We start from the raw sequence: 22,738 nt of genomic DNA on the forward strand, positions 1-22,738 counted from the left end.
CGCCCTCTGGCCGTTGCTGGATTGTTGTTTGAAGCCGGGTGTTGTGTCGCGAGTCATGTCCCGGTCGTTGCTCGAGCGCAGCCTCGCATTGTTGCTGCGCACCGCCTCGCGCCTCCTGATCGCCCTCCTCTCGCTCGTGCAGTCCTTTGGACCCCGGAATGTGCGGCCGGTGCCGCCGGCTGTTCGGCCCCTTCTGCTACTATCCGGGGTAGAGTTAGCCCGTAGGATCCGGCAAAGACAGGTACCGAAACGCGGAAATGAGCCTTCTGATGGACAAATAATCGCATCATTATCAATATACACGTTTATTCACAAGTAACTTGCAAATTGTCACGGATTCATTAGAGGGTTTGCAGTATTTGAATCATTGATTCGTTGCAACATAGAGGAGGCCATTCGGCCCATTGTGTCCGTGGCAGCTTTCTGAAGGAGCCATTTATAGGAACATAGAACTTAGGAGTAGAGGTAGACCATTCAGTCTTTTGAGCCTGCTGATCTATTCAATAAGATATTGGCAGATCTGGTTGTGTCTCACCTCCACCTTGCATCTGTACCACATTGATGCAACCATTGACTCCCTAATTCTGCCTTGATTGACTCCAATGACCCAACCTCTGTTGCTGTCTGGGGAAGATAATTCATTTGGTATTATTCCCTTGTGATTTTCCTTAACATTTGATTTGATTTACTATTGTTACATGTATTAGCATACAGTGAAAAGTATTGTTTCTTGTGTGCTATTCAAGGCATACCATTCATAGAGAAGGAAACAAGAGAGTGCAGAATGTAGTGTTATAGTCATAGGTAGGGTGTAGAAAAAGATCAATTTAATGCAAGGTAGGTCCGTTCAAAAGTCTGATGGCAGCAGGGAAGAAGCTGTTCTTGAGTCGGTTGGTACATGACCTCAAACCTTTCCCGATTCAAGAAGGTGGAAGAGAGAATATCTGGGGTATGCGGAGTCCTTAATTATGCTGGCTGCTTTGCCAAGGCAGTGGGAATTGTAGACAGAATCAGTGATGGGAGGCTAGTTTGTGTGATGGATTGGGCTACATTCACGACCTTTTTGTAGTTTCTTGCAGTCTTGGGTAGAGCAAGAGCCATACAAGCTGTGATACAACCAGAAAGAATCTTTATTTTTCAGGCTGTATGTTCCACATCCTAACCGCTTACTATGTAAAAATGGTTGTCCAAGTGTCACCATTGCTTCTTTTGCCAATTACCTTCAATCCTCACCCTCTTGTTCTCCATCCTTCTGCCAGTGGGAATAGTTTCTTCCTATTTACTCCATCCAGACTTTTTTGATTTTAAATATCTCAATCAAATTTTCTCTCAATTGTCTTGTCTCCAAGGAAAACTGCCTCAACTTCTCCAGCCTATCCACACCAGCAACATTGCACAATTGGTTGTCTTTATTACCTCATCAAAACAGTAAGTTAGTTAAACATGGTTTGCCCATAACAAATCTATGAATGTTTTCCTTAATTAGCCTTCCTAACTCTTTTGAACATTTGCAATGTTGGGTGCTAGTATACCACACTGGACTAGAAATAGAGAGGCTAATTCTCTGGGATATGAGTTAACATCTCATCAGAGCAGCTGGTGAAATTTGAATTCAATGAACAATGCTGAACTGAATGCTGGTTAAAGGATTAGAATCACCCAGGGGGACACCTGCCTGTTTCTTCTTGAGTATCTGGTGGTCACAAATTCTCCTTAAGCTGGGGGATGGCCACATCTATAAATGTGCTATCCACAAGGCTCTGAATAATGTGGATGAGCCGCAGTGACCTTGGAGCTAGAGTTGCTGCAGCCTCTTCCTGCGCATTTGGTTATCTGGGAGACAGGAAGTGTCCAATGTGAAATAGGCTGTGTGCTTTGGCAGGGAAGAGAAATTTCAGCCTTTTTTTGGGGGGGATATTTTTTCCATCATGTTTATTTGAAATATAATGCACTTTAACCATTTTAAAAAGAACAAAATACATCTGAGCTTCTAAATGCCAAAACAGGAAGAGAACAAACTTGCTACTGATTCTGTCAGAGCAGGATGTGTGTGTGTGCAGCATGCCTCCCCCTGGCTGCAATGTGTTGACTGTGTGGCTTTGCCAAACACGGTGTTATGTACTTGCAGTTATTTTCAGATAACCTCATGCCATCAGTCCTAATGGACATAGACCAGTCATCTGGTCACACGCCTAAAAAATAAGCAGTGCCCACAAATCAAATATTCCCAGTCCTGGGGATTTGCTCAGGAGTTATATTGTGCCTATTATAGATTATTCTAGTTAATGAAGTTGACTTGTCTCTTACTCCATGGCTTGCACCCCCATTGCAGGATCTATTTCCATACTGCTTCAAAAACATTTTCTTCAACCACTCTTTGCCGTGGGCCCTCGCTTTGCCCATCCACCTTGTTTGTTTGGTCCTAAATGCCTTTGGGAGAAGGAGGTGGGGCTATTGTCAATCCTGACTTTTGTTTAGTCCTGAGTCGCCACAATTACAATCTGATCCATCCAATTGTTTGCAACTGGTGTTGATGAGGTACAAGGTCGATTAGTGGTGTTCAGTCAGACAGATCAGTTCATTGTTAAGCGGAGTGGATTAGCTGGTCCAGATGCAGATTGGAATTAGCCTGGAGGCCAGTCCCCTTGTGCTGGCTACAACATGAGTCAATGACTAGGAAGCAACCCATTTAGAAATGCAAAGCAAGGTCTTGGGAGGTAGCAGGATTTGGTAGACACTGAAGACTCTGAGTTCAGAAGCAGCTTTGCACCAAGGATCCCTGGCATAAAATTGGAGGAGATTTTGGAAGAAAATATTTGCTTATTTTGCAGTATCCGATTTTGATAAAGGGTTATATCTGAAATGTGAATCAGTGTGTTTCTAATATTTTTCTAGTTTCTGAAACTCAAAAGTAGTGAACATGCCATAAGTGTTTTAACCAATGCCAACTTGTTACTTCACCAGAAAGATCATTCAAGTCTCCTCTCCTCCACCACCACCACCACCACCACCTCACCCCTGCCCGCCTGCCCGCCCAACCAACCAACCACTCACTGACTTCTTGCTACAGTTATCAGAACAGATCTAACACAGGACTGGAGCCTGATGGAACCAATCTATTTTTAAACTGTATATCGATATCAATGACATAGATAAAGGAATTGAGTGTAACTTCCAAGTTTGCAATATTAGAAAGCTAAGTATGATATAATAAGCTATGAGAATAATATAAATAGGCTGTTGGTTAAGTGATTGTATGTCAAGGTGACAGATAAATATAGTATTGGGGAATCTGGTAGGAAGAATTGAAAAAAAAAATATTTAAATGAAGAGAGACTGCTAGAAAACTCTTCGATTTTCTGAAGAACCTTTTATCGATGTTCTGTTTGCATTTCAGTCCCACGCTCCTGATCTACGGACACCCGGTGCAGAGAGGGGAGGGTCGGGATGCCGACCTCCTCGTGAACCTGCTCCTGGGCCTGGCAAAACGCGCCATCAACAGGTCCAGGCAGCGGGCGATCGACGGGGCCGTCCGTCCCGACTGCCTGCCCCTCTACCGCGGCTACGTTCGCGGCCGGGTGTCCCTGGAGAGGGAGCACGCAGTGTCCGCGGGCACTGTCGAGGCCTTCCATGCCCGTTGGGCACCGCAGGGGCTGAGGTGCCTTATAGACCCCGATAGTCACATTTTGATTTGACGTGTCTTAAGTTTCCTTTGTACCTTTTGTTTCTGTTCGGGCCGTTCCCCCTCCTTTTGGGGAACTGCCCCCTTTTTCTTTGTCCGAACGTAATTTAAGTTAGTTTACTTGTTTGGCCCACCCAAAAGACCGGCCCATGTTAAAATTTTGCATTGATCTGCTAAAGGGAAAACTGAACCAGTCAGTTAGCAGTGTTTGTAAAATTTTAACATGGACTTATGAATATATTTTCAGTATCATTTTCTAGTGTTATTATTCATTGGGTTCTATTGTATTAACTGCATTAAACACAATTCATCTATGAGAGCATAGAAGTTTATTGTTTACTTTATTACTGGACTTAGTGGAAAATTATTTCCATGATTTTTCTACAAATCTAGTGTTGTGCTGTGTTTGCAATGGTTTCCCATTTATCATTTTGTGATTAGTGGTTATTACTTTAATGTGTTTCCAATACTTGTCCAGCAATGCCATACAGCACCAATCTAGATAATTATTCTCATTGCATCTCTTTCCTTTTCAAACAGTTGTGATATAAGGAGACATTTTATTTTCTTGTCTATAGGCACAATGTTGCAACATTGAAGTGAAATTAGCATTTCTGCTGTCTTTTGTTTGCATTTTTAGCTGTCTTGTTTTCTTCTGTGGTACATACAATGGAGTGAGAAACTAATGTACTTGTGTGAGTTATATGACATATTCTTAAAGTCCACAAATTGAAAAGGGTAGCCATGATAAATGAAATATCAGAATATAGTATGTGTTTAGATTTGGTTAGTGGACTAATGCCACTCCCAACAAAGACTTAATGAGACAAATGGCATGTTCTATAACAGTCCATGATCTCCCCCCTCCATCATAAGAAGAAAATAACCAACCAGAATGTTTGTTTTTTTTCTGTCTAGGTCTGTTATAATTTTCTGGAATTTCTGACACCTGTTAAGGCCCAGGCCAGAAACTCCAAGATGTTTTGTGTAGTTAACACATACCCCAAGGTTTACATTTGATTTTGGCATTGGTAAGCATAAGGTGTTTCACTCCAGGTATGATTCAAGTGGTTCACCAGGAAGCTTTTATCAAACAAAGTTTATTTAAGAGCACAGTTAAAATATAGCAAAAAAAAACAACTTTTGCCAATTGGAAGACTTAAATATGACACAGTATAGTTAAGAACTAGCTATCTCTGTTGTTCCAATTTAAAAGCAACACCCCGTAGACATATACCCTGCTTCAGAATTAGCACTGAAATGAGTATGCTCACGTAATACTAGATTTCTAGTTTTCAGTACCTCTCTGAAGCTTCCAAAACAGAAACAGCCAGACTTCACTAGGCTGATACTGGAGTTGAGGGGGTTGAGCTATGAGGAGAGGCTGAATAGACTGGGCTTGTACTCATTAGAGTTTAGAAGGATGAGGGGAGATCTCATTGAGACGTATAAGATGATGAAAGGGATGGATAGGGTAGAGGTGGAGAGGTTCTTCCCGCTCAGAAAGGACAGCAGGACTAGAGGGCACAGCCTCAAGATAAGGGGGGGCGGGGGCAGTTTAGAACAGAGTTGAGGAGGAACTTCTTCACTCAAAGGGTGGTGACTCTCTGGAATTCTCTGCCTGTTGAAGTGGTGGAGGCTACCTCACTAAATATATTTAAGACGCGGGTAGATAGGTTTTTGGTAGGCAAGGGGATTAAGGGTTATCGGGAGAAAGCGGGAAAGTGGAACTGAGCCACTTCAGATCAGCCATGATCTTGTTGAATGACGGGGCAGGCTCGAGGGGCTAGATGGCCTACTCCTGCTCCTATTTCTTATGTTCTTATGTTCAGACAGCAGAATCTCCAATTCCAGAAAGGAGAACAAAAGAACTCCAAACAGCAACGAAGCTGGAATTCTCTGTGAAAGTCTAGTCCCCAGTCATATGACCGGACCTGTCAGTGATTCCAATCAAGCTCTACTCTGCAATCCCAGGGGAACACAAAAACAACAGAATACTGCAATAGTTCAGATTATTAGAAACATGGTGTCAATTATAGTACTTCAGTAACAATAGAGGACACCGGCTACAGGCAAAACGGCTCCAACAAAATGCCAGGGACCACTCAAGACATCCTGAAGAGAAATGTATTAAAATGCATTTCTTAAAGCCACACTATTGTCACACTTATGGATTAATGATATGAACTATGTTCTTTGTTTAACAAATCATCTCTTACAATTAATTTTAGGTGAAGTGTGTGGATGTAGTACAAGAATATATCAGCAGAATCAGAGATGTCAATCCCATAATCAATGCTGTTGTGGCAGAGAGGTGAGAAGTTCATTTTGTGCACAATTTGCTCAAGATTATGCAATATTGTTGTCAGTGGTCATCATCTGCTTGTCTTAAACACAACATGGTTGAAGTGCTGCATTAGATCTCAGCCTGCCATGTTGGGGTGAACAGTAACAGATCATCTTTGCATGTGTCTCTGTGACACAGATATTGGCTAACGAGCACAGTTAGCTGTAATGTCTCTTGTAAACAAATAACTTACTGATGCTCACTGTTGAATGGCCACTTGCGTCAGGCACTGGAGAATGCCTGGAACTGTATCTTCCAAATGCCCTCAGAAAGGAATGGGAGAAACATTGATCAAATAATATACTACTGTGGCTTTTATCTTGTAGTTGAGACTCTCGGGCTCCATTTCTTCTCTGCCTGCACTATGCTATTTCCTATTTACGTCATGCTCTTTGGTATTTTCAATATTTATCTCTTCCTCTGAATGCTCTCATAAACCTCAGATTATAACCCCTGTATTCAATTTCTTCCACAATCCAGCTACCATCCGTCCAACTGTTTACAGGCTCTCTTACAAATTGGGCCCACCATGTAAACTATTTAATGTGTATCAGAATGTTTGTATATTTGCTTTAAATATAAAGGATGGTTATTGTATTTGTTTCAAGGGTAAAACTACATTTTGGTTTCAGTTCATGTATATTAATCCCCTGAACAAATTAAGGATTTTTATTTGCCTTCAAAGATGATTTTTGTAAAGCTATGATTTTGACTTTCATGTCATAAAGTTTTAATATTGTATTTTTTTCCCCCAACCCATATAATTCTCGTTACTATTATAGGTTTACAGTTGCTTTGAAAGAAGCCCAGCAGGTGGATAACAGGCTAGCTGAAGGGGGTGAAGATGAGAAGTCACTGGAGGAGACTGTTCCTTACCTTGGTGTTCCTTTCACAGTCAAAGAGGCAATTGCATTAGAAGGTATGCTAGTGCACTTAAACGGTCACCATTTTCTATCATCATGATGATACCTTTTAGTTTAGGTAAACAAAAAATCCCTTTATTTTATCCTTCACCTTACGTGGAGCTGAAATGTTACTGCTCTTCCATATGTAATGCTGTCCTTTTATATGGAATTAAATCAAGTCATTCTCCCAGGTTCAAATGTACAGTCCATTATCCATTATTGCCACCCCTATGTTCAGCCTACCAGCTGTGCAAAAGTCCATTCCTCCATTTTATGGCTGTTTGTTTAAGGCACTGTGCGTAAGCCTGTTATTTTTAGGAAATCTGCACCCTTTGACCAGATATTATTTGAACTCTATAGTGTTGGGTAATGCTGACTGTGGTTGGAAAAGTCTTGGCTGAAATTCTAAACACACTGTCCTCATCTTCCTTCCCTTGCCATTCTCCATCCCCTTCCTTTTCCAGGATTTTCTCCTTTTCACCTTGTTGTACCAGTATCTAGTTGAGTATTGAAAAAGAATGCGAAAGAAAAATTATCCACCACGGAGAATGGTCAATCAGCTTCAGGTTGCAGACAGGGTATTTGGTAGTGTTCTACTTGGGTTTTTTTTTAGGTGTTTTAAAAACAAAGTCTCGTGCTCCCATGTGGCGCAAGAATATGCAACTATCTGATTTTCTATCGAGAGTTTCATAAAATACATTATTCCTTTATTTAAAAAATTGAAAGGGAAATTATGTCTGTGGTTTCCATTGGATCAGTGAACTGACAACACGTTTTAATAATATTCTAGAAAAGTTAATGAAAAATTTGGAAAAACGTTTTATTGTCCATAATGTACTTGTCTAAGTGGCAATTCATCTCAGCCTGCTCAGTTTACAGCTATGTTATTGTTTGCATGTGATATTTATTTTATACTTCGCTCTGTCATCCCACCCCCAGGTTCACCCAATTCATCTGGCCTTGTAAGCCGTAAGGATGTGATTGCCCTAACAGATGCTCCTGTTGTGACTAATCTCCGAAAAGCTGGTGCTATTCCATTAGGAGTTACAAACTGTAGTGAACTGTGTATGTGGTATGAATCTAGCAACAATTTGTATGGAACAACTAGAAATCCATACAATGTGGATCGCATTGTAGGTGGAAGCTCAGGTAAGCATCAAGCTACAAAATAAAACAATTTTATTGTCATTCTTCGTAATGATACAGGACTGTGTGCCCTCAGTTTTGTGGGAGATGTCCTAACTTTTGATTTCAATTATTATCGTCACATGTATTTGTATACAGTGAAAAGTATTGTTTCTTGCACGCTATAAAGACAAAGCATACTGTTCATAGAAAAACAGAGAGTTCATAGAAAAGGAGAAAGAGAGAGTGCAGAATGTAGTTTTACAGTCATAGCTAGGATCTAGAGAAAGATCAACTTAATGCAAGATAAATCCATTCAGAAGTCTGATGGCAGCAGGGAAGAAGTGATCTCAGACTTTTGTACCTTTTTCTCGATGGAAGAAGGTGGAAGAAAGAATGTTGAGTGCGTCCTTAATTATGCTGGCAGCTGCTTTTCTGAGAGAGCAGGACATGTAGAGAAAGTCAATGAATGGTGAGACTGGTTGCGTGATGGATTGGGCTGCATTCATGACCTTTTGTAATTTCTTGCGGTCTTGAGCAAAACAGGGACCATACTAAGCTGTGATACAACCGGAAAGAATGCTTTCTATGGTGCATCTTTAAAAGTTGGTGAGATGCCAAATTTCCTTAGCCTTCTGAGAAAGTAGAGGCGTTTGTGGGCTTTCTTAACTATAGTATCGGCATGGAGGGACCAGGACAGATTGTTGGTGATCTGGACACCTAAAAACCTGAAGCCCGCCACCATTTTAATTGATGTGGACAGGGGCACGTTCTCCACTACGCTTCTTGAAGTCGATGACAATCTCCTTCGTTTTGTTGACACTGAAGGAGAGATAATTGCAGTCACACCAGTTTACCAGATTCTCTATCTTTTGGTTAAAAGAAAAACAGAGAATGCTGCTATAAAGTCAACATGTACAGATATTTCATGAAATAAATCTGATGACCTTGTTATGAAAACCTAAAGGATAGACACTGCACTTCATTCCCGCAACCTGAATTCAAATCCAATTCAGACTGATCATAAATTTCCTCCTATCTGCTTATTTTAAATGTCCAAAATTGACATTCTCTATCCACATCCTGTTGCCAAAGCTCACAATACCAAAAAATGCAGAAATTACTGTTTCACTCAAGTGATCACAGGGTGGCCAGTGTCCAAAATAGAAATATCAAACATGCAATACATGCTGATCTTTTCATGAATATTATTCACAGCAGAGTAGAACAGTGACTTCAAATCCTCTAATGAACCCAACACAAGTATTTGCATACCCCTGTAGACCATTTGTCCTAAAACTTTGAGAAGATGTAGTAAGTGGCCAAAAGATAATCATAACTACTAATTTAGAAAGCCTTTATAAAACTAGTATTGACATCAAAATTGTGTTTGGAATGCTAATACTCTTTCTCTCAGCTTTTCCACACATTATGTTGGTCACAACAATGCTGGTTGACCATTCCTTCCTTTAACGATGTTTTTAGATTTGCCAAGTCGTTTTTACAGTGGATACTCTTACTGCAGTTTATCCTCTCTCTATCTGGTTTGGGTCCCAGCACTGATGCATGCTGGCTTGCCTTCATCAGTGGCTGGGTTGCTGGAATTAAAAATGTATTATCAGAATATTCAGCTTCCTGGTAATGATCACTTTTTGAAGTGTTCCCTCAAGTGTCCATAATTTGCATTTGATATTGACTGAAATAGAGGGACCCTTGCTCTTCGATCATACAAACAAGAAGCAGGAGTAGGCCTTTTGGCCCATTGAACCTGCTGCACTATTTAATGAGATCATGGCTGATCCGATAGTAACCTCAAATCTGCATCCTGCCTTTTTCCAATAACCTATCACCCACTCTTAATTATCAAGAATCTACCCATATCTGCCTTAAAAATGTTCAGACACTGCTTCTGTAGCTTCTCAGGAAGAGAGTTCCAAAGACTCCTGAATTTCTGAGAGAAAGCATTTTGCCTCATTTCTCTTTTAAGTGGGTGACCTCTTATTTTTTAGCAGTGACTCCTAGTTCTAGATCCTCCCACAAGAGGTAACATCCTTTCAACATCCACCCTGTCAAGACCCCTCAGAATCTCTTATGTTTCAATCTGAACCAAATAACATTTTGTTTAACTTTGGGACTCCTGGATACCAACACTAAATGCTTTAAATGGAAAGTTTGCCCAATACTAAAACTTTGAATGTACGTTCATAAAATAAAATAATGTTCTGGTTCTAGAATACAGACTTTTAATGAAAATTTATGGATTAAACTGGGAAAATGTAAGTGGCACATTTATGGAATCATAAAATGATTGCAGCACAGAAATAAACCATTTGGCTTGTACCAGTTGTCCAAAAGCTATTCAGCTAGCCACAGTTGTAATACCATCTGTTATTGGAAAAGCTTAAAGCGCCAGCTTTGTCCAGGATGTATTTGTCCAGGATAGATAGTGTCTGACAAACCCAATTGAATTTTGAATAGGTGACTAGAATAATGGATGGGTGAAGGTCAATTGATATTATTTACATGGTTGTCCCAAAGGCATTTGATAAAGCTGTAGCATGGAATTTAAGCCCAGTTATTGACCTGGTTAGAAAATTGGATGAGAGTCAGGAAGCAGAGTAGGGATAATGGACCAATTCTCTAGTTGACAAGATGTGGCTCTTGATGTCCCATAAGGATGTGTCTTGGGGTCTCTGCTGTTTACCAAATTTACGTATGATTTCGATGATAGATTGTGTATTGAAATTGCCGGTGATACTAAAAGGCAGCTTTATACGTATTATAGATGGAAATTATACAAAAGATATTGATGGATTGTGAATTGACAGAGCTTTGGGAAATTATCATTTTCAATGTCGGCAAATGATGGTCATCCACTTTGAATGTAAAATCAATTGAACTAGAGTACTTTATAAATAGGGAAAAGTTAGAGACAGTGGAAGTCCAAAGAGATTTGTATGTTCATATACATTGCTCACTGAATTGTCATAACTGGTACAGCGAATAATTAAAAAGCCAAATGGAATGCAAGCCTTTATATCCAGATTATTAGCATTCAAGGGGTAGAAGTTGTGATTGAGCTATGCAGGTAAAGGAGGTCATTCTCCCACCCCGCAGTACTAATTTTATAGTGCAGTGGAGTGGGAGAATCTCGAGGCCAGGCACACGCAGGATTCATGCATGTGCTCCCGCTGCAAATATATCTCGCAGCAATGGATTTTTGGTGCCACCCCCAGGGTGTCATGCGGTGAGGGAGTTTACCCTCTGGACTTGGGCTCCTTAGCAGTGCAAAGTACCCATGCCCAGGGGCACCTTGATACTAGCTGTCAGGCATGAGGCAGTGCCAAGGGGCAGGGCCTAGGCGGTTATTAGTGGGGGTCCCACTGCCACTGTGCCATTGGGATCAATGGGGCAGGAGGGAGGCCAGCAGTCGGCAGTTAAGGGGCAATCTGCCTGTAGGAGTGGGAGGGAGGGTTTTGGGGAGGGGGGGTGTCTGCATTGCAGGGGGGTTTGGGGGGATATCTGCACTGCAGGGGGGTGGGGGGGTTAGTGTCTGCACTGCAGTTAGGTGGAGGGGGTGGTGGGGTTGGATGTCAGGGCGGTCCGGGACGGAGGAGGGTTGATGATTGAGACTGGCTCTGGAATGGTTAGAGAGGGTGGTGCATCACACTGTGGCGGGTTGGGGGAAGGCAGCACTGCAGGGCTCATGGGCAAGAGGGAGGCTGACCGTTCGGGGCCACTGGGCATGTGCAGAAGCCAGCTGGTTTCAGCCTCCCAGGTGGGAATAGGCCCCGTCCTCTGAAATCTAATGAGATTCACTCTGATGGCCTCTGCAGTAAACTCCCTGTGAAAAAAGCAGCATGAATTACTCCAGTTTGCCTGCAAATTCAACACTTAGAATTTCTTTGGGAGAATTCCACCCATGATGTCCAAAATCCAGCTGTTTGAAAGTCAGACATTTTTGTAAATGGATATGAGTTCTGCCCTCTGCGGGTGAGTTTGTAATATTATGTTGGTTAGAGATTTCTCTTTCATGCGATAATGGGGGCCTGTGGTTGGGCAACTCTCGCTCCTGTATCATTCATCTGATTTGGGTTGGGAATGGCTCATTCCCTCATGTATCACTGTAGTGCATCTACTGCAAACAGAGGAACTTTGTGAAACCTGCCTTGAGCACTCCTTAGTCATCCGCCACAATGCTGGGATGGGAAATCAGATTGGTTGGCTGTCAGTGGCATATGAAAGCCCCTGGTGATCTGTGGAGGGCAATAGTACTATCCTCCATGCCCCTTCTGAGCCTGTTACCTTGCTACTAGAAACCTGTTCTGTAACCAACCTGTCCCATTAAATTAGCATAGCAGACTCCAAGGAGCATCCAACAGTGCCTGAAAAAACTTGACCATCAGGTTGATGGGTAAAGCCTGTGAAAAATTGGGTCATCGTTTGCTGGTAAAAATTTGATTTATTATTGTCACATATATTAACATACAGTGAAAAGTATTGTTTCTTGCGTGCTATACTGACAAAACATACCGTTCATGGAGAAGGAAACTAGAGAGTGCAGAATGTAGTGTTACAGTCATAGCTAGGGTGTAGAGAAAGATCAACTTAATGCTAGGTAGGTCCATTCAAAAGTCTGACAGCAGCAGGGAAGAAGCTGTTCTTGAATCGACTGGTACGTGACCTCAGACTTTTGTATCTTTTTCCCGAAGGAAGAAGGTGGAAGAGACAGTGTCCGGGGTGCGTGGGGTCTTTAATTACGCTGGCTGCTTTGCTGAGGCAGCAGGAAGTGTAGACAGAGTTAATGGATTGGGCTACATTCACAACTTTTTGTAGTTCCTTGTGGTCTTGGGCAGAGCAGGAGCCATATCAAGTTGTGATACAACCAGAAAGAATGTTTTCTATGGTGCATCTGTAAAAGTTGGTCTCGACTCTTTCTACTTTGTCCCCGTTGATGTAGACGGGCGTGTTCTCCTTTTTGCTTCCTGAAGTCGATGACAATCTCCTTCATTTTGTTGACAGAAGAGATTATTGTTGCCGCACCAGTTCACCAGATTCTCTCTCATTCCTGTACTCTGTCTCATCATTCTTTGAGATCCGACCCACTAGAGTGGTGTAGTCAGCAAACTTGAAAATCAAATTGGAGGGGAATTTGGCCACAGAGTCATACATGTATAAGGAGTATTGTAGGGGGCTCAGAACACAGCCTTGTGGGGCACCAGTGTTGAAGATGATCATGGAGAAGGTGTTGTTGCCTATCCTTACTGATTGTGGTCTGTGAGTTAGGAAGTTCAGGATCCAGTCGCAGAGGGAGGTGCCAAGGCCCAAGCCACAGAGTTTGGAGATAAGTTTTATGGGAATAATAGTGTTGAAGGCTGAGCTGTAGACAAATAGTTTGACATAGATGTCCTTGTTATCGAGGTGTTCCAGTGTTGAGTGCAGGGCCAGGGAGATGCCATCTGCTGTGGACCTGTTGCAGTGGTAGGCAAACTGTAGTGGATCCAGGTAGCCTGGGAGGCTGGAATTGATTCATGCCATGACTAGTCTTTGGAAGCACTTCATAATGACGGATGTCAGAGCCACCGGCCGACAATCATTAAGGCATGCTGCTTGGTTTTTCAGGCCCCCGTCATCGCATTATGGAAAATCTCTAACCAATATCATATTACAACCTCACCCGCAGGGGGCAGCACTCATACATCCATTTTCCAAAATGTCTGATTTTCAAACATTCAAACATTGGAAGTCTCCCAAAGAAATTCTGAGTGTTGAATTTGCGGGCAAACTGGAGTAGTTCATGCTGCTTTTTTCACTGGGAGTTCACTGCAGAGGCCACCAGAGTGAATCTCATTCGATTTCATGGAACGGGGCCTATTCCCACCAGGGAGGCTGAAACCAGTTGGTTTCTGCGCATGCCCAGTGGCCCCAGTGGTAGCGGGATGATGGTTGTCTTCTTGAAGCAGATAGGACATCAGATTGGTGTAAAGAGAGGTTGAAGATGTTTCTGAATACCCCTGCCAGTTGATCTGCGCAGGATCTGAGTGCTCGTCTGGGTCCCCATTAGGACCAGTTACTTTACGCGGGTTGACCTTTGAGAAGGCTGCTCTGACATCTGCAATGGTGACTCCAGATACAGGTTCATCCAGGGCTTCCAGGGTGAAGGGCATGTTCTGGCTGACCTCTTGCTCAAAACTGGCTTAGAATGCATTGACTTCAAAAGGGCAGGGTGTGTTGGAGCCAGTGATTTTACATGCCTTCGTCTTGTAGCCTGTTATGTCTTGCAAGACCTTGCCATAGTCGGTGGGGGTCGGTGTGGCTAGTTGGGATTCTAGCTTGGTCCGGTACTGTCTTTTGCCATCTTTGGTGGACCTTCTTAGATTGCGTCTGGCTTTCTTGTATAGGTCAGTATCACCTGACCTGAATGCCTCAGACCTGGATTTCAACAAGCAACGGATATCCCTGTTTATCCATGGTTTCCGGTTGGGGAACACAAGGATTTGCTTCTTTGGCACGCAGTCTTCTACACACTTACTAATGAAGTCAGAGAAATGATGTCTTGCCTGATTTTATTGAATACCTGATTTAAAATTTGAGGAAATTCAGCAGTCTCAGTACCGACCAGATTTTATGTTGCACTTAGATGCTGTGCAAATTAGCTGGCGGGTGTATTTGCGTACACCTTTAACCTCTCCTTACTCAAATTAAGGTTCCTACCTGCTTCAAGAAGACTACCATCATCCCTGTGCCAAAGAAAAGCCAGGAGGTGTGCCTTAATGACTACGTTGCCCCTGACATCCATCATTATCAAGTGCTTTGAAAGGTTAGTCATGGCACACATCAACAGATTGTCTGCACCCATCACAATTTGCCTACTGCGTAACAGGTCCACAGCAGCCATTATCTCCCTGACCCTACATTCTACCCTGGAATACCTGGATAACAAAGACACTTATATCAGATTTCTATTTATTGATTGCAACCCAGCCTTCAATACCGTAATTCCATCAAAACTTATCTCCAAACTCCGTGGCCTAGACTCTGCTCCTCCCTTTGCAACTTTACTCCACTTCCTAATCCACAGACCATAATCAGTAAGAATAAGTAAGGATACCTCCTCCACGTCCATTTTGCTCCAACTGCATTTTCATGTTTGCTGATGACACCACTGTAGTGGGTTGGATCCCAAACAAAAAGATGGAGTACAGGAAAGAAATACAAAAATTGGTGAAATGGTGTAATGACAATCTCTCCCTCAATGTCGGTAAAATGAAGGAGATAGTCATCGACTTCAGGATGAGGAGGACATGCCCTTGTCTACATCAACAATGATGAAGTGGAGGTAGTCAAAAGTGCAAGGTATTCAGATCACAACAATCAGTCCTGGATCTCCATGTCAACACTAAACTTAAGAAAGCTCACCAATGCCTCTACTTTCTCAGAAGGCTAAGGGAATTTGGCATTTTCATTACGACTCTTGTCAGTTTTTACAGATGTAGCATAGAAAGCATCTTATCTGGATTTATCAGAGCTTGTTATGGCTCCTGCTCTGACCAAGATTGCAAGAAACTACAAAGGGTGTGAATGTAGCCCAGTCCATCACTCAAATCAGTGGCCCATCCATGGCTCCGTCTACACTTCCCGCTGCCTCAGAAAAGCAGCCAGCATAACCAAGGACCCCAGGCACCCCGGATATACTCTCTTCCACCTTCTTCCATTAGAAAAAAGATACAAAAATCTGAGAACATGTACCAACAGACTCAAGAACAGCTTCTTCCCTGCTGTCATAAGAATATTGAATGGTTCTATCATATATTAAACTGATCTTTCTTTTCACCCTATCTGTAACTGCAACTATACCATATCCTTTTCCCCACGTACTTTTATGCTTGAAGAGTATGTTTTCCCTGTAGCGTGCAAGAAACAGTACTTTTCATTATATCCCAGTCCAAGTGTCAATAAATCAAGTCAAATAGAGTTTTGTTAATCAGAAGTATTAAGGGATATGAGGCAAAGGTGGGTATGTGAAGTTGGGTTGCAAATCTATCGTGGCTTCATTGAATGGTGGCATATGTTCAAAACAATAAATGGTCTTCTGTTTATCTGTTCGTAAAATGACAATTTGACAAATTTTCTTGTTCTTCTGTGCTGCCTTCTGCCCCATCTTGAAGGACACAATTTTTACTGTTTCCTTACTTAGTGTGATCTTTTACAACAGAATTTTCACAAGTTCAACAAAGAGATGGAAGGGGTTGTCAACAGTACAGTAAAGTATCACTTAGAAAGCAACAACGTGCTCACTAATACTCAGTTTAGGTTCTTCAAGGGCCACTCCGCTGCTGACCTCATTACAGTCTTGGTCCAAAAATGAACAGAAGAGCTGAACTCAAGCAGGGAAGTGAAATTGACTGCCATTGATATCCAGACAGCATTGGACTGCATGTGTCATTAAGGAGCCCTTGCAAAACTGACCTCTGAGCATCGGGTGGAACTCTCCACTGGAATCATATCTTGCCCAAAGGAAAATGCTTATGATTGTTAGAGGTCAATGATCTCACTCCCAAGACATTGCTGCAGGAATACACCAGGGTAATGTCCTTGGCCCAATCACCATCAGCTGTTTCATCAATGACCTTTCCATCATAGGCTCAGAAGTGGGGCATTTGCAACTCCTTGAGTACTGAAGCAGTCCCTGTCCATATGCAGCAGGATCTGGACAACAATCAGACTTGAATTAAGGAGTAGCAAATCACACTTATGCAAGGCAATGATCCTCTCACCATGACAATCATTGGTACTGTCTTTGCTGATTCCTCCACTGACAACCTGGGGGTAACCGTTGACCAGAAATTGAACTCGAATAGCCATATAAATGCTGTGGCTACTAGAACAGGTCAGAGATTAGGAACCCTGGTGAGTAAATTGCCTCCTGACTACGCAAAGTTTGTCCACCATCGACAAGCCACGAGTCAGTATGAATGCAAGAATTTTGACGCCATCCTGGACAAAGCAACCCCCTTGATTAACACCCTATTCAAAAACATTGACTCTCTCTACTACTGACTGATAGTAACAGCAGTTTATGCTGTTCGGGTCCTGGATCCCAAGTTGCGTTAGAATGCCGGACTAGATGCCAACAATTTTCTACTTTGACAATGTGAGGAAAGGATATTTCCTTCCGGGGTGATTTCATTGACAACGTAGGGATTTTTACAGTGAAGCAAACTTCTTTTAATAACTGTGAATCAACTTAATAGTTGAACAATATTTAAAAATGAAAAGGAAATAACTTTAATTTCTATTTTTAAATGTTTCCATTCCAAATAAGCAATATTCCTCTTGCAAATGTAAATGCCACTTAAAATACAGTTAGCAACCAAGCTTTCAGAGAGAAATTAGTTACAGAAATCTGCAAAATGTTTCTAACTTCAACCAGGCTTCAGCTGGAAACTAAACTGTCTTCCACTCTGCTCATAAATGACATCATCACATGATCCTGTCAGTCACTCTAATCAGAAATCCTAATGGAACATAAGTAAGCAAAAGTTCATTAACTCTACTAAAATAACCACTTGCAAGATTGAAATGAGTAATTATCCTGCTGTCCCAAAATCTGAGTTGCATTCTCACTGACTTACCAACTGCCTGAAGCCTAAAGCTGAATTTTAAAACATTCCCTGAAACACACACACATTTATACATCTGTATCAATTGCACTACTATCATCACAGTGTTATCTACAAGATGCACTGCAGGAACTCACCGAGACTGCTCACCTTTCAAACCCATGACTGCTATCATCTAGAAGGACAAGGACAGCAGATGCATTAACACCACCACCTGGATGTTTCTCTCCAGTCATTCACCATCCTGACTTGGAAATATGTCGCCATTCCTTCATTGCCTCTGGGTCAAAATCCTGGAACTCCCTCCCTAATAGTTCAGTGGGTGTAAATACATCATAGGAACTGCAGCGGTTCAAGGAGCCAGCTCACTACCTCGAGGGAAATTAGAGATAGGTGATAAATGCCAGCCAAATCAGTGTTCCGTATTCCTGTGAATTAATAAAAAATTTAAGAGGGAAGGTGCTCTGAAATTTTATAATGTTTAATTATTGTTGATAAAAGTTACAATTTTTTGATTGTGCTTTTATTTTTGCAGGTGGTGAGGGATGCATTATTGCTGCAGCAGGATCAGTAATGGGTGTGGGTTCTGATATTGGTGGGAGTATTCGAATACCTGCCTTCTTCAATGGAATTTTTGGACACAAGCCTACATCAGGTCAGAATTATCTTTCACTCTGCACTGGTTTTATAATGTGCATTATAGTGCAAGATCTGGTCATCCAAGTATATTTTATGGCTTATATGGTTTTGTTTGTTGCAGCTTAATTATTTTAATGAAAATATGGATTTGATGCACAACTGGTTCTGTGTTCTATCTCTCACTCTGGTGCTTTCATTTAGTCAAAACCTAAAACTACTTTGTTCTGTTTAATTGCCCATTGGCTCCCAGTTTGAGGAAATGCCTTTGTTTGTCAGAATTCACCTTATTTTATTTGCAGTACAAGAAAATCATTCAAACCCAGTTTCTCTGCACCGATGCATCTTTCCTAACATTTCTATCGTAGCATCTCTGATTTTGTAACCTTTTCCAATATTGCATGTAACAGCAGATTGAATGGATGGATAGCTTCAAACTGGATTCATGGTTTGGAATTGTCCAACATTACAAATCAATTTAGTGGACCACAATGTAGATTTTTCAGGGAACCTAGCATTGACAGGGAAGAGTTGTTTTCTGTGACTCCAGATAATGTTGTAAGAATAAAATTTTCTAAAATCCTGTCTCGGCCTGTATGCAGTTGCAGGCCATAGCCACTGAGTGTTGCTATAGATCATCCTTCAGAGTTTGAGCATCCTTTGCTTTAGCCAGTTGGCTTTTCAATCAAGTAAGAAGACATGTTTCCCCATTCCAAATTATTACGATGTTATTAAAGCAAATTCATTCAATCACCATTGATCTTGTTCAGGAGACAGAACTATTGTTTCACCAAGTCTAAATTTGGACAGTGAGAAGACCTAAGAAGTCATAACATGCCACTGGTAATTTATGACAGAACTTTCTATGCAAATTCTGGCCTGAAATCAGTATTGTGAAAGTCTATGATCAGTGTTTTCTTCCAGAATAAGTATTTAAATTAGAAATGATCAGTTTTCACCTAAAAATTACGATTAGAAAGCTGCATTGCCTGTTAGGGGATACAAATATTAATAGATTTTTCCCCTACTTTGTGGTCATTGTCAGCAACAAAAAGTCCAACTCAAATATAAATAAATTACTTGGGAGATAAAAAAAATCTCTTAATGCTGCCCAATTTTGTGCCTTAACTCTGACCTTGGAAAATCAGCCTATGCAATACTTTTACTTTCCTGCCAACTGTAGTAGTCTCTTTTGAGGCTGTTGATTTAGTGTCTCCTGAAGTTGGTTTCAAATTACTTTCACTGATTTCATTTTAGGCACTTGTGGGTTTCTTTGAACTGAGACAATTTTATCCCATTATGTTAGATTTCAGCCCAGATTTCAAACAACAAAATAGTAATTTTTAACCTTAGCCCCCAGCATTAAATTCTGTATTTGTATTTTGTGAACAAAATTGCCTATACAGCTTCCTTGATTCCCAAGCAAAAATGTGTAAGTCAACAAACATGCAAGAATCTGCTGGAAGATTATCCAAAGATTGATTTTTGTTTTGCCTGTAGCCTATCCAGAAGATAGGAAGAAAAATTTATATCTGCATCAGCTTTGCTGCCTTGTACCCCCATGTTTCTGTTACCTGACTTTTATTGCGTGAATATAAAAAGGGATGGATATTGCAAAACCCATTCCCACATTTATTTGTATAAATTAAACCAACCCTCTTATTTGACCTTTTCTTTAGTTTGCTGTGAGGTTATTAATGTATGATTGGATCACTCCAAATCTAAAGGTTGCAGAAAACCAAAAATCTACTCTCTCTGAATGGATGGGTGGTGTGAGAAATCAGGGCTGTTTAATTAATCACTCTCCTGTTCACAACACCAGCACATCTTAAATTGCAGAATTTAAGTTGGAAATATATGTATGAACATAAGAACATAAGAAATAGGAGCAGGAGTAGGCCATCTAGCCCTTCGAGCCTGCCCCACCATTCAATAAGATCATGGCTGATCTGTCGTGGCTCAGTTCCACTTTCCCGCCCTCTCCCCCTCTCTTATCAAAAACCCATCAACCCGCGTCTTAAAAATATTTAGCGAGGCAGCCTCCACCACTTCAACGGGCAGAGAATTCCAGAGATTCACCACCCTTTGAGTGAAGAAGTTCCTCCTCAACTCCATTCTAAACCACCCCCCCTTTATCTTGAGGCTGTGCCCCCTAGTCCTACTGTCTTTTTTGAGCGGGAAGAGTCTCTCCACCTCTATCCTATCCATCCCATTCATCATCATATACGTCTCAATGAGATCTCCCCTCATTCTTCTAAACTCTAATGAGTACAAGCCTAGTTTATTCAGCCTCTCCTCATAGCTCAACCCCCTCAACTCCGGTATCAGCCTAGTAAACCTCCTGTGCACTCCCTCCAAGGCCAAAATATCTTTGGCAGGTGCGGCGCCCAAAACTGCACACAGTACTCCAGCTGCGGCCTCACCAATGTCCTATACAGCTGCAGCAAGACCTCCCTACTTTTATATTCAATCCCCCTCGCTATGAAGGCCAGCATCCCATTCGCCTTCCTGACCACCTGCTGCATCTGCAAGTGGGTTTTTGCGACTCATGCACAAGGACCCCGAGGTCCCTCTGCACCGTCGCCTGCTGCAGTTTTTCGCCATGTAAGTAATAGTCCTTCCTACCATTCTTCCTACCAAAGTGGACCACCTCACATTTGCCAACATTAAATTCCATTTGCCATTTCCTGGCCCATTCGCCCAGCCTATCTAGATCCTTCTGCAGACTCTCCACACCCTCCGCACAATTTGCCGTTCCCCCAATCTTGGTGCCAAGGTTTAATAAAAATCTATTTGGTATAGAACACTGGAGTAAAGCAGAAATCAGTGTCATCTGTTTAGATTTTATATTGCAGATCATGCATGATTTAAGTACTCTAAAATAATTAGAAAGTGATATCTATGTACCAAAATTGTAATTGAATCAGTAAATACCATCTGAATTTAATTGCACCATTGATTCAGTATCTTTTGTAGGTACCCTGTGGAATTCTAGAAATATTTTAATGTTGTGCTTTCAGGTTTGGTACCTAATGGCGGTCAGTTTCCAAATGCAACAGGTCTAAAAGCTGAATTTCTCTGTACTGGTCCCATGTGTCGTTACGCTGAGGACCTCATTCCAATGTTCAAAGTCATGGCTGGTCCAAATATCTCCAAGTAAGGAAAAAAAATACTTGAGCAGTAATTGTTATTGATCTATAGACCAACAAAAAAGAGCATATTAAAGTTTTGTAGGAAACTTAGAAGAGGTGATTGAAAGTTTTGTCAACAGATGGATTTCCAGAAGGCTTTTTAAAGATGGATGGAAATATGGTAAAAAGAAAAGTTTATTTATTAGTCACAAGTAGACTTACATAGGCTTTTGTGGTCGGAATTCCAACATGCGAGGCAAGAGTTAGCTGAAGGTTCCGCCATCAACAGTCAAATAGATTATGGATTGGATAGGAGAGGGATGATGGATAGAAGGTTTGCGTCAGACTGGTGGCACTGCTGCCTCATAGTGCCAGGGACCAGGGTTCGATTCCTGGCTTGGGTTACTGGCTACGCGGAGTCTGCACGCCCCCCCCCCCCCCCCCCCCCCTGGTGTTTGCGTGGGTTTCCTCTGGTGCTCCGGTTTCCTTCCACAATCCAAAAGATGGTGCATTAAATTCAGAATCAGATGTGCCAGTATTGGACATGACAAAAGAAACATTAAGGGACAGAAAACAGTTTGTTTGTAGGTCCCCTAACAATAGTGGCATTCAGGACAGACTAAGTCAGGAAATGAAATATTCCTGTTAGGAATGTAATACAGTAATCATACAGACTTCAATCATCTTTTACACTGGGCAAACCAAAACTACAGTAATTGTGTGGAGCAACATTCCGTCTAATTTTTTTTGTAGACCTTTGAGATTTTATTAGGCAACTGTATAAGTATGGTAGTATAAAGAGACAAATCTTTGTGTGGGTTGCATATAAAGTTTGAGTTAGAGGCCACACAGAGAAATGTGAAGCTCATGGAATGAATGTAAAAAGTTTTAACATCAACATGATGAGGAATCAACTCAGGAACAGGTTATTTTGGATCTAATTTTGTGCAGTGAGAAAGGTTAATTATTAAACTGGTACTGAAGAGGTTTCGACAGAAGAGTGATCATAATATCATCATTTTATTTTGAATTTGGAAATGATTTAGTCAAGTTTGCAAGTACAAACATTAAATATAAACAAAGCAAGCTATATTGGTATGAGGGGTGAATTGATTAAGATAGATTGAGAAATCACATTAAACAAATGACAGTGGATAAGTATTGGTTAGCACTTAAATAATTTCATGGGACTAAGTGTTGACAAATCTCCTGGATCTCATGATGAATGTCCTAGAGTTTTATAAGAGTTTGCTACAAACATGGTAAATGCATTTTAATTTTGATAATTT

General features: G+C 41.5%; 1 protein-coding gene across 2 annotated transcripts in view; it reads left to right on the plus strand.

Moving 5' to 3' along the window:
* LOC145342292 (fatty-acid amide hydrolase 2-like) overlaps window positions 1-22,738 on the plus strand; it is a 38,571-nt gene continuing 15,833 nt past the window's right edge. For both annotated transcript variants that reach the window (XM_080187735.1, XM_080187736.1), the window contains exons 1-6: window positions 1-241; window positions 5,914-5,996; window positions 6,812-6,948; window positions 7,874-8,083; window positions 18,218-18,337; window positions 21,339-21,474. In XM_080187735.1, coding sequence (XP_080043861.1) covers window positions 56-241; window positions 5,914-5,996; window positions 6,812-6,948; window positions 7,874-8,083; window positions 18,218-18,337; window positions 21,339-21,474 — 872 coding nt within the window. In that variant the 5' untranslated portion in view covers window positions 1-55. The remainder of the gene's footprint in view (window positions 242-5,913; window positions 5,997-6,811; window positions 6,949-7,873; window positions 8,084-18,217; window positions 18,338-21,338; window positions 21,475-22,738) is intronic.

This window comes from Carcharhinus amblyrhynchos, chromosome 4 (assembly GCF_965287045.1).
Source record: "Carcharhinus amblyrhynchos chromosome 4, sCarAmb.v2.hapA, whole genome shotgun sequence".
In the NCBI taxonomy this organism is placed as follows: Eukaryota; Metazoa; Chordata; class Chondrichthyes; order Carcharhiniformes; family Carcharhinidae; genus Carcharhinus; species Carcharhinus amblyrhynchos.